Genomic DNA, 13,332 nt, shown 5'->3' on the forward strand with positions numbered 1-13,332 from the left:
AAATCTTTCTTCTTCAGAGGACACAACAAACCTACTATACAATGTAAAGCTAGTGTGGCTCTGGTTCTGCATGGTAAGACACACATGTAAGGTTAGCCCTGTTCTCCTGAGGCAAGACCTGTCATTGAGAGTTTACCCCTTTAATCTCCTGTCTGACAGTTTTGGAGGTAACGTGCTGTGCATCTAGGAGGAACACCACATGACTTGCTGTTCCACATGCTGCCCTGCTGCTGGATGTGGTATGTGCTTGGAGCACAGCTTCACAGCATCTCCTGTGTTCTGCCTGCTGTGCTGGGCTGGGGAGCATGCCCATGATGTACAAGAAACAACACCTGCCTGCGATCCAGCATGGCATTATCTTATGAGTCAGTGACCTGGTGGCTTAGGCATTCTGTATCTCTCTACAGAGGGTTCTCTACCTAGGGAATATGGTTAGCCTGCTCACACATTAGCTCGGGAGCTGTGCAGACCACTGAAGCACTACTGCTCTTTCAAGGGCAGTGCTGGGCACTGCTCTCCAGTACAGCACACTGCTGTCAGGATCAAAGAAGGATGCTGTTGTGGCTCTTTTGTTGCCATAACAAATCCTGTGCAACTCAGCAGAGGAATTTTGGGATATTAACTGCTTCCTTTTTGTCCATCCATCCATCTCCTGGTCTTTGGAACACTCCACAGCACTCATGGATGAAAGAGGCAGTACAAATATAAACAGTTATCCCTCTAAATTAGCCCTCTATATAAAATCCTTGTAATAATGCTGCCAGTCCTTTCACAAATGCATTTCTGTAAATGGGAGAGGGACTGATAATCAAGACCTAGTCATAAGCCTCCTGTAATCAATTTCTTCGTAGATGACACATCAAGAGTGAAGCTTTCCAATGTGGACGATGACCCTTGCTCAGACTACATTAATGCAAGCTACATACCAGTAAGTGACTCAAGGATGGTATTTTACAGTCCTCCCTCCAGTGTTAATTTGTCCTTCATCCAAAACTGAATATAAAGCTGGATGCTTAAGGCTCCCCTCCCCCTTCATTTATTCACTTGAGCTAAAAGTCTGAGAACTCATTTTGTGGGTGTGCTGAAAGGCTGTGTCTGACTGCCATTAAGTTAACTGTGAGTGATTTACCCAGCACTTAAGGATTCTTGGATTGCTATAGTTATGTAAGATAGCAGGTCTAATTGGCCAAGGACACATTTTTAAAGGTCACTGGTTTTATACAGTGTCCACAACAACTGTAGCTATCACTCCAGGTGGCATCCTCATTGTGGAGCTGTAGCTCATCCTGACAATGTTGGCACCATGCAGGATGGTGAAACTGGCTGAGATTAAAATAATGCCCTTTGCCAAAGAGTTGTGATTGATAATAGCAGTGGCTTTAGCAATCCAGATTTCAAGCCAGAACTCAGCTAATTTATTAAAAACAGTAAATAAAACAAAACCCCCAAGTAGTTCCAAAATTGCTTGAGACTGTGCTGAACACAATAGAACAATGAAAAGCTTTGACTGCCACAAAAGGAACAGTATTTAGATACACTGCCACAGTCTCTTCCTTTTCTCTGCTCCAAGCAGCCTTCTGTTTCCAGGTCCAAGCTGGTTCCAGGTCCAACAATTCAGCTCTCAGAACTATTGTCCCAGCAAGGGCATTGTTGCTGCAGAGTCCTGGCTGCAACCCCATGGCTTGTTCAGTTGCTAAAAGATCTTTTTTTCTGCCTTTATGAAAACTAATGGAGTTCTCTTTACTTGCAGGGCAATAATTTCCGCAGGGAATACATAGCGACTCAGGGCCCTTTGCCTGGCACCAAAGATGAGTTCTGGAAGATGGCATGGGAGCAAAATGTTCACAATATTGTCATGGTAACCCAGTGCATGGAGAAGGGCCGGGTAAGCAGTGACTCTCCATTGTTATTAATGACTGTTTTAAGATCTATTAAAAGTTTAAGCTTATTATTTGCATCACACTAATGCCAAAGGCCCCAGTCAAGGAGATACACAGTAAGAGATAAGAGATATAATCTAAAGACTGGGGACAGATTAAGGCTGTGAAGTGAGGATGCAGTGACCATCCCAAGATCGTGCAGCATGTCAAGGCTAGAGTTAGGAACAGAGCTCAGTGCTTCTGGTCTCTAATCCAGGACTTTGCTCACTAGTACTAATATAATCCCCTTGAGCATGCAGAAGGACAACCACCAGCAAAAAATGCCTGTTTATCACATCAACTTTGATCAACTACTACTTTAAATATAAGCTCTAGAGAGCAAATGTTGATCATTAAATACATGGAATTCTCTCTGATGCATAAGCCCTGATGTAGTAAGCAAGGACACCACTTGTGCACTTAACAGTCTTACTGAGTGCAAGTGTAGGTAGGTTGTTTAGCTGTCTCAGCAATCCACCCCCCCCTAGGTATGACCACGTCCTGCACCCTTTGTAAGACAGGGACTAGATCTGTAAAAAGGTTACACAAACTTGAAGTAGTGATCATCTAGTGGCACATATGGGGATATTTCCTTTCAGTTTACCATTTTTTCTTGAGGAGACGGGGAAAGCAGATGCAGGACAGGCAGCCACATGTCTCTCAGCCACTGGCTGAGTGGGACCGCACTGTCATGTCTCAGCAAGAGGTGGGGAAGCGGGCACTGGAGGCCTAATTCTCAAGCAAGCAGAGCTCTGAGAAGACTTGGTGCAGAAAATGTTGTGGCATCCAGAAGAGGGCATCAGTGAAATGCTTCCCATTCCCCCCATCACAGACATCTGTGATGAGAACTTCCACTTCCCAGCCCCATCCTAGCCTATTCCCATCGCAGGCCCTGTTTGTTGAGCTGACATGGTGGGGGTTGGCATCTCGCTCTGAATGCAGCTGTTGCCTTTCTTCCTTCATCCTCAGGCACAGGAGGTCTGAAGTCTGCTTCTGCCAGTGCTGGATGGAGGCACTGTTTACAGCTGTTACTGACAATAAATCTGTCTTTTTCTGTGTCCCTGTAGGTGAAGTGTGATCACTACTGGCCCCTTGACCAGGATTCCTTGTACTATGGAGACCTGATCGTTGAGATGCTGTCTGAATCCGTGCTCCCAGAATGGACAATACGAGAGTTTAAAATCTGCAGTGTATGTTTGTGTTAATCTTTTTTTATAAAAAAATTAATTGGCTTAAAACCACTTGCAAGGCTAAATTAGGAAGGTTGCTTCTGCTGTAGCACAGTTGCATCATGCCCAGCTCATCTCTGGTGGCAGCTGTGGCATTTTCTCTGAAGTTGCATGTTGTGTGTGTCCCCTCCTCTCTTGTCTGTTCTGATGACCCACACTTTTGTATCCCAACAGGAAGAGCAGCTTGACTCAACAAGGCTCATTCGTCACTTCCACTACACTGTCTGGCCAGATCATGGTGTGCCAGAGACCACCCAGTCCCTGATCCAGTTTGTCAGAACTGTAAGGGATTATATCAACAGGACCCCAGACACAGGACCAACTGTTGTGCACTGCAGGTATGTGCAGCAGCAAAAGGTCAGCGACACAGAGCCTTTGTGCATACCCTTGGGAAGATCCCAAATGTTCATCCCTGTTAGGCCATGGGCAGCCACAGAACCTGAGACAGCTGATGGGCTTAAGTCTCCAGATACATCAGAGCAGCATTCCCAAGGCATATGCACTTGCTCACAACCTCACCCTGGAGATGCCCCAAAAATGATTCTCAAGGAACCAGTGTGTCTCTGTGGGACCACTGGAGAGCACTAAAGGTGTCAGCAGCTGCCACTGCTCATAAGTTTTTGCATTCTTAAATTGCCTGTGTGCTGCTGTTGCGGCCCAACATCTGAATCACAAAGGGGTGTTCTGAAAAGGTAAGATATACCCAGGGGTGAATCTGACTACGTATGGATGTTGAGACTAGCTGGAGATCCATCCTTTCCTCCATTCTGCCTGAGACTCCCTCTCCTTACTGCCTTCTCGTGCTCTTCTGCTATTGTGCCATCTCTGGCAGCCGCAGGGCTGCAGTTTTTCCTCTGCTCTGTGATCCAGCCGTACACACGTATACAAAAAAGGCAAAACTGGACTGCCTGATCCGTGATCCACTGGCCAGCTGCAGCAGAATATAGGGTTACAGAGTGAGAGAGTGCAGTGTGGTGCTGTGTGTATCTTCTGATAAAGCCACATGCTCACTGGTACTACCTGAAAGTAGTATCTGTCCCCTCCACCCATTACATGGGCTGAGGCATGTATCTTACATGACCCCACCTGTGTCTGCCTGTACATGATGTGCTGCAACGTTTCAGATGTCTACTGTATCACCGACCGGTCAACTTTCCTCTTCCCAGCCTCCTGTCTCCAAACCCCACCTCCCAGCATTTTAGCTACTGGGGCCTCTGGGATACTTTGCCTTACTCTGCCCTTCGGCAAGGCACAAGCCAACTGATCTTTTAGAATCAAGCCTACTTGTTCATCAGTGGACAGAAGAGGTTTAGAAGTTACAGTCAGGTGCAGTCTCTCAGTGTATCTCAATGACTGAGTTAATCCATAGCAGAAAGCAGTGTGGGCAGTAGCAGAGATACCTCTACCATCGCTATCCTTTCCTCCTTCCTAAAGAAATTCCACCGTAAAGTATGTGAAGTCCCAGAGATGCCATTTGAACAATGAGCTTCTCACCCTAGATATCTGAACTTTACAAAAGTATCACATGAAGACAGTGAATGCTTTGATCCATCTCCTTTTAAATCTTTTGGGTTGTTTTCTTTTCCAGTGCTGGTGTTGGCAGGACTGGCACATTCATTGCACTGGACCGAATTCTGCAGCAGCTGGATTCAAAGGACACTGTCGACATTTATGCAGCAGTACATGATCTAAGGCTTCACCGGGTTCACATGGTTCAGACAGAGGTGAGTTTTAAATAGCCAAATACAGCCTTTAAATACAGCAACACCAGCTGCAGTATATAATAATCAGTCTCTCATCTTAAAGGCTCTCAAAGCACTTCACAGTTACTCCACTGTAAAATACTAGTTAGATATATTTTAGCTCTGTGAGAATTTCTAGTTCAGGATTGGCTCTCATACAGTGGGTCCAAACCATAACAAGTGGTAGCTATGCTTCCTATAGATTTCTCCTGTTGGCACTGGCCCACAATCACCCCAGAAGTGTTATGCAGCTTAACAGCACATTGTTGTGCTAGTTGCAGTGTCCAGTAAATGAGCTTTGAGCAGAGTTAGATCCTTCAGGGATGGGTTTGGAGACAAGCCTAAACCAGACAGGTAGGTTGACATAATAGGGAAAAGGAATGGAGAGCAGAGAAAATTAGATGTACATAATTTTAAAACTCTAAGCACTGTGACCTTGTGGCTTTGCAGTTCATTTTTTATTGAGCTGCTCTATCATTTTCATTAATGGTATTGGAACGTTGATCAGCATTCTCCTAACATACTATGCAAAAGCAAGTACATTTATTCTCGAAGTGCAGAAAGAGTACGTGTTTGGGATTTCTTTCTATGCTTTTAAAGCTGCAGGAAAATCACTTTACACTAATAGCAGCTAAACACTTAGGAGCTGATTTAATAAAGGCGAGTTGTGGAGGCAGTCTTTACACTTTCTCTGTGAACTGTTAATAGAGGAATCGGAACAAGTTTGATGGGTCTGCCTGTAGCTTGATACTAATGGAGCTCTCTTGCAATTTGGAAATGAAAATATCAGTGGCAGCGCTTCCTGATAGATGTAAAATTCATACAGGGGTATAAAGAGAGCTCAACAGGGAATGCAAAAGAGATTTCTTGGAACTATCTTAAACACAGAAGACCTCCTGTTGGAGGGGAGACAGATTCTCAGCCTGGTCTGTGTATCCTCAGAGACAGATCCATCTTACCTTCTACATTCCTATCAACTACAGTCAGCAAAGGCAGACAGGCATCTCAGGAGGGTGGCTTTTTTTCCCTCATTGGAAAAAAGAGGCAACTGCCTCAAGAACCTAAATTTGACACCAGGCTTATAGACAACCAAAGTTCTGTGATACAAAGCCCGCCTTTGGCATGAGCTTGACATCACATCTAAGTCAAAAGGCAGCCAGACCCAAGCAGAATATCTACAGCAATAATGAGGAGCACCCCACCTTCCCACTACCAGCGCTACATGCACTTCTGCCCCAATAGCAGTGGCTCAAGTGTTACCCAGATCCCTGTTGTAACCAGTCCTGCCCCTGGAAGAATTCACAGTCAGCATCCCAGAGACAGGTTGACAGGTTGACAGGTTGACAGTTGTTTGCACCTCACACGTACTCACCCCACTTGAGCTGTAGACTGACCATGTAGCTGTGTCAGTGCACAGCCACTGAGCTACTGTATTCTCAGCAAGTCTTATTAAACTGAACTGTCAGTTGCATCTGTATATGGTTTCTGATTTGGACCTGCCTTTCATCAAGGTAGCTTGGAGCACAAGCAATGCAATCTCTCATCCTCCTGCAAGAAAATGAAGTAAATTTATTCTGGAGTTTTATGATGATTCAAAGTTTGCAATTAGCCGTGAATTATGAAGTAATTCTTACACATCTTTTAAGAAAAAGTAAAGGAGATGGGGAGAGGGGGAAGAAAAGTCCACGCCACAAACTCCATTGTGTTTGAAGACCCTAGCTCCTTCTGTTACTGTTCATGTCTTGGCTTCCACAATCTATTTGGAGGTTGAGATAAAAGCTAGGTCCCCATCTGTTGATGTGGTGGAAGCCAAATCCCACTGGGGAGCACAGGCCAGCAAATAGGACTGTTTGCAATGAGATGCTCCAGCCAAAGGTCACAGCACCATCCTGCTTGACATTATGCAGTCACAGTAAAACAGCAGCAATAAAACACTGCCCCTGCTTTAGACTTGGCTGAAAGCTGTTTAAGACAAGAGACTGCCCCTGGAGACATGCAGGGGAGTAACAAAACTGTGTCCATCAGCTCAAAAGGCAGTGGACTCAGCACAGCAGCTGTAACACAGGCAGAGAAGCTGTCCACCATTTCAGTCCCAAGTGGTCTCTGCCAAAGGAAGTCTCCATGCCTTGGCCAACTTTCCACCGAATTGGTGGGTGGGGTGCAGGATTCTGCTCCACAGAGACAGCAGCTGTATGTGCACAACAGCAGGCATCCTCACTTCCCCAGAGCCAGAGCACTGAGAAAAATGCACAGAGCAGTAGCTGAATTTCTTGTGAAAAGTAAGTAAAGAAGATGTAGGGGGAGAAAATGCATACGCTTATTGGAGAAATTATGTCTTTGAGATAAAGTAATATTAAAAAGGTACACCATGATATATAAAGATGCTTGGCCTAATTTTGGGGTACCTTGCTACACTAATCAAAAACCAGTAATGACCCATGTCATAAACCACAAAGACTAGCAAAGCATGGGGATTTAACAACCTGTTCTATCAAGGTAGTTTGATAAATAGTCAATAACACGCTGACTCTCCCTACTTTGGTTGTGAATGTCATCTTAGCTCCCTTCTATGAATGGCACTCTTCAGAAAAGACAGTCTGTCATTCACTGCGTAGTCAGAAGCAATCTTATAACTTATATTGGATCAAAAAAATACTGCTTTTGCTGGAAAATTTGGGTTCATCGAAGTTCTATGACATATTTATATATTATGATAAAATTCTGTGGAGAAGACTTCTTTTCAGAACAAAAAAATCAGGAAATTGTTTGTGTCTTCTGTGTGCTTCCCTGCACATATTAATTCTGTTACATGTACTTTATACCAAAGCATTCAGAAGTAGCTATCCAACACAGCATCGTGTCAAATTATGCCTTACAGTTGTTAAGAGCCTTCACTCATGACATGATCCATCAAAACATATTATGTTCATTTATGTTCTTCTGGTAGCATTTCTGAAAATAGGTGATCACAAAACTTTACCGTATTACTAGTGTGAAAAGGAGGTTAATTCTAGAAGTATATTTTCATTTTTAACACTACCCTTGATTTTGTGTGAGGGAGTTGGCCTGTAATGATTTTTCACAGTACAGAAAATTAAATAACAGAATTTCCAAGAATGACTTAAAAAAAATATTTCTTTTGCAGTGTCAATATGTGTATCTACATCAATGTGTGAGAGATGTGTTAAGAGCCAGAAAACTTCGCGGTGAACAAGAAAATCCCTTGTTTCCAATATATGAAAATGTGAATCCAGAGTATCACAGAGGTAAGTGCAAGTTTAACAAATTGTAAAATGTTTCAAATGTAATGGCTTATTGACAATGTAATTGAGGGGGAAAATTGTGCTATCCTTTGCCATCAATTTTTGTTCTCTCCTGGACCTTCATTTGTTCACTCCTCTGCTCTTGTCACTCTTGCAATTGCATCTTTGTTTCCTTCATTAGTAGTCATTATAACATCTCTTCCTGCTCCTACCTTACCTTCATGCTCTCCGTGTCTTACACTTCACGATACCTCTGCTGTTGGGGGAACTGAATCCCTTCCCTATCATCATACTGGCTTCCTCCTTTACCTCGCCAGTGTTTACACCATCCACTTTTAAGCACACTGAGGCCACTGGCTGGGCTCACTGGGCTCTTGTGTCATTCACAGAGTTCGATTTCTCTCCTGAATCACCCTCATTTGCTCTTGACCATACAGGCGGCCTTAGGAGACTTTCCCGTCTGCCTTGACGGGATAATGGAGGTGTCCAAGGCTGTGCTCTTTCTTTCTCCCCCAACTCTCCATCCTTGTAGGCTCTTTTTCCTAGCCTGTATCCAGTCCCTTGGTGATAACAGTTCCAGGAGTAGCAAACCTGGCTCTAGCACTGCCCTTCACCTCCTGTTCTTATGACGAGAGGACCAGTCTGGAGAAGCTGTAAGCAGAGGTGGCCTGTGTGTCCTGGTAGAGCTGATTCCTAAGGGCTGTAGAAGTTTTCAGTCAGACAGCAGGATCTCGGGAGCTCCTCAAATTTGGTCATTAGGAATTGAGATTATATGATGAGAGATCAAAATAATTTTCTTGATCTAGCCTGTAGAAATCAGAGTTGTCATCAACAGGTAGAGCAGGCTTGGAGGAGGCCAAGGACTGAAACAACCAGGGTTCCACACGTTGGGAGTGCCAGCAAAAGCAGAAGTGGGGTCTGCTCTTTAGCAGTCACCAGCCAGCACTGCTGCCACACAGCCACCTTTCAGAGCACTGTAGTCAGCTGGCAGATTTGAACATGAAGCCACCTGGGGTGTTTTAATTTTTCTAATCTCAGTTTTCCTTGCTTTCAGATGCTGTTTATTCAAGGCACTAAGAATGTTACAGACACCTGCTTTTGTGACCACATTTGTTAACTAGGGGTTTTGTTTGGGGTTTTTTATGTATGTATTTCATGCACTAGAAAGGTGCCAGACCTTTCTGTTGAGACTGTGTATAATTTATTGGTCTGGTGGTTTTTTTAAAGATATATAATTTAAGTGTAATAGATATTAATGTATATAATTGTATTTTGGCATTATGTAAATATGTATTTTTTTCTATATTGTTTATATTAATATTAAGCTTCAGATAATACTATTTTTTTCTTATCACAGTTTTTATGAACTGTTCTACATAAACTATTTTAAAATGTATCGCTAACAGGACTGCTGCGTTTAGGGCAGTATTAGCATATAACACACAGGAAAAATCCTATAAGAGGAGAACCTCATTTTTTTTAACTAGTTCAGTGTTTGTGAGATGAAATAAGCTACTATTAAGCAAGGGAACAGTAGTCCTGTATAGGAATTACAATGCTACTCTACACTTTAAACTTACTGCTTTTGATCTGACAAAAATGGGTATAACCCATAACACAATGGCATACCTTTTACAGAACTCATTAACAGCCGAGCAAAACAGGGTCCACCTCACTAGAAGCAACTGTTTCAGTCTAATGTGACATAGATAGTAGAAAAATATCAAACAACATATGCTGCCATGAAGTCTAGCAGACCTTTCCCCCCCCACATGCTTTGAGGGGAGACAGGTCACATTCTGATTTCTTTACACTGGTTTAAGAGAGCAGAATCAGACCACAGCCTGTGTCTGTGCATTTTCACGTGTGTATAATTATAATAAGAAAGGTGTTCAAGGAAACGCCTCAGATGACATTCATGTTAACAAACAGACCTGTAAAGATGTGAAGTCTGGCAACTTCCATAGCTCATTAAAAACAATGCTGTACCATGCTAAAAAAGTAGAGAGATTATAAACATATTGAAATAAAGACATATAAAGGTATATATCCCACAGTTTACACAACTGGCTTTGGCCTTAAGCTGCTTGCAGCATAGCTTCCTTGGCCCAAGTGTTGGTCTCCTTTGAATGCCACTTGCTTTCGCAAAGGGCAAGCATGGCCCCAGCATGTCTGCATAGAAAGACTCCTGCACTTAGGTGTTGCCTGATGTCACCACCACAAAGGCAGCTGGAATAGAAAAAGGCTTATCGGTAAATCGAGGGATGTAGGCTGGCAGGGCTGTGCTAATCATTGGATGACTCAAAGCATTTAGTGATTAGCAAGAAGTACAATCGAAGAGCACTCAGCAGGTATCCTGCCCAGCCAAGTGGATTAGGCACATCCTCTCTCCTCTGGAAAGAGGCTTCTCATTCAAGGGATGGAACACTCTGTTCACCTATTCTTTGTCTTTATAAAACACTCTTCAAACAAATAGAGAAGAGGCAGTACACAGTTCTTCTCCATCACAAAAAGAAGGAAGGGCTTGATAGTTCTCGTTTCGTGTATCTACCCATATTTTACCTAGAGAAAACTTAGCCTGCTGCTGAAGACAAGTGCCTAAATTCCACCTTTATTTTGGAGATAAATAAATATTTCTGAAGGCCTCCTGAGAACCAGCCAGTACACCTAAAAGTGCCTAACTGAGGAACTGCTGTGGCCCTGGGCCAAGACTATTGTGATTTCACTATGGCATATCGGAGCCGCACTCTCCTTGCAGTAGGAACACCGCAGCACTGATGGCTGAAGAAATCTGCTAGGCAGCTCTGACAGTTTTCTTAGTTCGTTCCAAAGCAGAACCAGCAGGACTATGTACACCCATGTCACTCTGTTTTTTTCTAGAGAGCAGCAAACAGCCTGGTGGTCACTCTTCCTTCTTGCTCCATCTGGAGTCTCATCCTTTCTTGATCAAATATCCTTGCGTGCCTCAGAATCATAGAATCATAAAATCATTTAGGTTGGAAAAGACCTTCAAGATCATCGTGTCCAACCATCAACCATGCCCACTAAACCATGTTATGGAGTACCCCATCTATGTGCTTTTTGAATACCTCCAGGGATGGTGACTCAACCACTTCCCTGGGCAGCCTATTCCAATGTCCGACAACCCTCTCAGTAAAAAATTTTTTCCTAATATCCAACCTAAATCTCCCTTGCCGCAACTTGAGACCATTTCCTCTTGTCCTGTCTCCAGCCACCTGACAGAAGAGACCAGCACCCACCTCACCACAACCCCCCTTCAGGTAGTTGTAGAGAGCGATCAGGTCTCCCCTCAGCCTCCTCTTCTCTAGACTAAACAGCCCCAGCTCCCTCAGCCGCTCCTCATAAGACTTGTGCTCCAGGCCCCTCACCAGCTTGGTTGCCCTTTTCTGAACACGCTCCAGCACCTCAATGTCTTTCCTGCAGTGAGGGGCCCAAAACTGAACACAGGACTCGAGGTGCGGCCTCACCAGTGCCCAGTACAGGGGAACAACCACCTCCCTGCTCCTGCCGGCCACACTATTTCTGATACAGGCCAGGATGCCGTTGGCCTTCTTGGCCACCTGGGCACACTGCTGGCTCATATTCAGCCGGCTGTCAACCAGCACCCCCAGGTCCCTTTCCACCAGGCAGCTTTCCAGCCACTCTTCCCCAAGCCCGTAGCGCTGCGTGGGGTTGCTGTGACTGAAGTGCAGGACCCGGCACTTGGCCTTGTTGAACTTCATACGATTGGCCTCAGCCCATCGATCCAGCCTGTCCAGATCTCTCTGTAGAGCCTTCCTACCCTCCAGCAGATCAACACTCCCACCAAATTGGTGTCCTCTGCAAACTCACTGAGGGTGCACTCGATCCCCTCGTCCAAATCATCAATAAAGATATTAAACAGAACTGGCCCCAAAACTGAGCCCTGGGGAACACTACTTGTGACCTGCCACCAACCGGATTTCACCCCATTCACCACAACCCTCTGGGCTCGTCCATCCAGCCAGTTTTTCGCCCAGCGAAGAGTGCACTTTTCCAGGCCACGAGACGCCAGTTTCTCAAGGAGTATGCCATGAGAGACAGTGTCAAAGGCCTTGCCGAAATATCAGCTTTCACAGCTACTCAGAACATATAGGCTTGATTAACCTTTTAGGTGTCTCTGTATGAAAATACTGCTCATTCGTCTTGTACATCCTCTTTGGCCCCACACAAACCTCAAGATTCACCACCCTTAGTGGGATCTGAAGAAGAAGGGAAGTACCATTATAGTGGAAGCCATTTTCACAGTGGGAAATGGAAGCAAAACCACAAAGAAATGTGCAAATTTTCTGCAAGCCCATTTTTTCTCTGTTTCCTTTGCTAGATAGACTCCAGGTTAGCAAGGAAGGACAAACAAGTATGGCAGCTTTAGATCGATCATTGACCCTGTTAATAACAGCTGAACTTAGGGTATCACAAAAATTGCCATTGTGTTACGTGCGCTGCATTTAGTCCTTTCTTTTTGCCGCGGTAGCTGAGGAATGAAGATCACCATATTAGTTACCAGCAGTACAATTACACTGTGAAGATGTACCAAATGTACCCTATAAATTATCTCACACTATATATCACTGTGTCATTTTTTATGCTAAGGGAAATGGAACTCGCTCAATAATATATGGTCTGAGGGCAAAAGTCTGATTGTATACTATGTATGCATTTTGTTCATTATTTTCAGAAAGACACACATTGTTCTGCTCTTTATTTTAACATCATTGTTTCTCAGCTCCCTCCTCCGCACCTACAGAGTTCACAAATGTGCACCCAAAATGATGATGTCATAGCAGACAGCTATTTTCATCTTTTCTCTCAGCTAATAATGGACACAGTTCATAAGCTTCTTCCTTCTCATCACTTAATAACATGACAGATGACCTTAAACACTCTGGCACAATGCTCTTGAGCAGCTTTACATCTCTGCCTAGCTAGGTCACGCGTGAGACTGTACACACACACACATTATTGCTCTGGCTCTGCTTTCTAGCCAATTCTGCTCATAAGAAACCAGTGTAAATCCACTGAGAATAAGTAAAAAGTATCTATGTAGCATTTTGTTAATGTATGTAAGACACCTACTTATCAGTATAATTAATTATATTTACTGTGCCTCTAAGCTGAATAACAGGACTGATGGGAAATT

The 13,332-nt window shown here is 44.0% G+C and overlaps 1 protein-coding gene across 3 annotated transcripts in view; it reads left to right on the top strand.

The window, feature by feature from the left end:
* PTPRB (protein tyrosine phosphatase receptor type B) overlaps positions 1 to 11,318 on the top strand; it is a 64,120-nt gene extending 52,802 nt beyond the window's left edge. For 2 of the 3 annotated variants that reach the window (XM_030002970.2, XM_030002971.1), the window contains 7 exons: positions 852 to 928; positions 1,751 to 1,885; positions 2,987 to 3,109; positions 3,323 to 3,486; positions 4,737 to 4,872; positions 8,036 to 8,156; positions 9,208 to 11,318. In XM_030002970.2, the coding sequence (XP_029858830.1) occupies positions 852 to 928; positions 1,751 to 1,885; positions 2,987 to 3,109; positions 3,323 to 3,486; positions 4,737 to 4,872; positions 8,036 to 8,156; positions 9,208 to 9,230 (779 nt within the window). In that variant the 3' untranslated portion in view covers positions 9,231 to 11,318. The other variant, XM_041120545.1, reaches the window with a different exon arrangement.
* Positions 11,319 to 13,332: the final 2,014 nt, after the last annotated feature.

Source organism: Aquila chrysaetos, chromosome 26, assembly GCF_900496995.4.
Source record: "Aquila chrysaetos chrysaetos chromosome 26, bAquChr1.4, whole genome shotgun sequence".
Lineage (NCBI taxonomy): Eukaryota > Metazoa > Chordata > Aves > Accipitriformes > Accipitridae > Aquila > Aquila chrysaetos.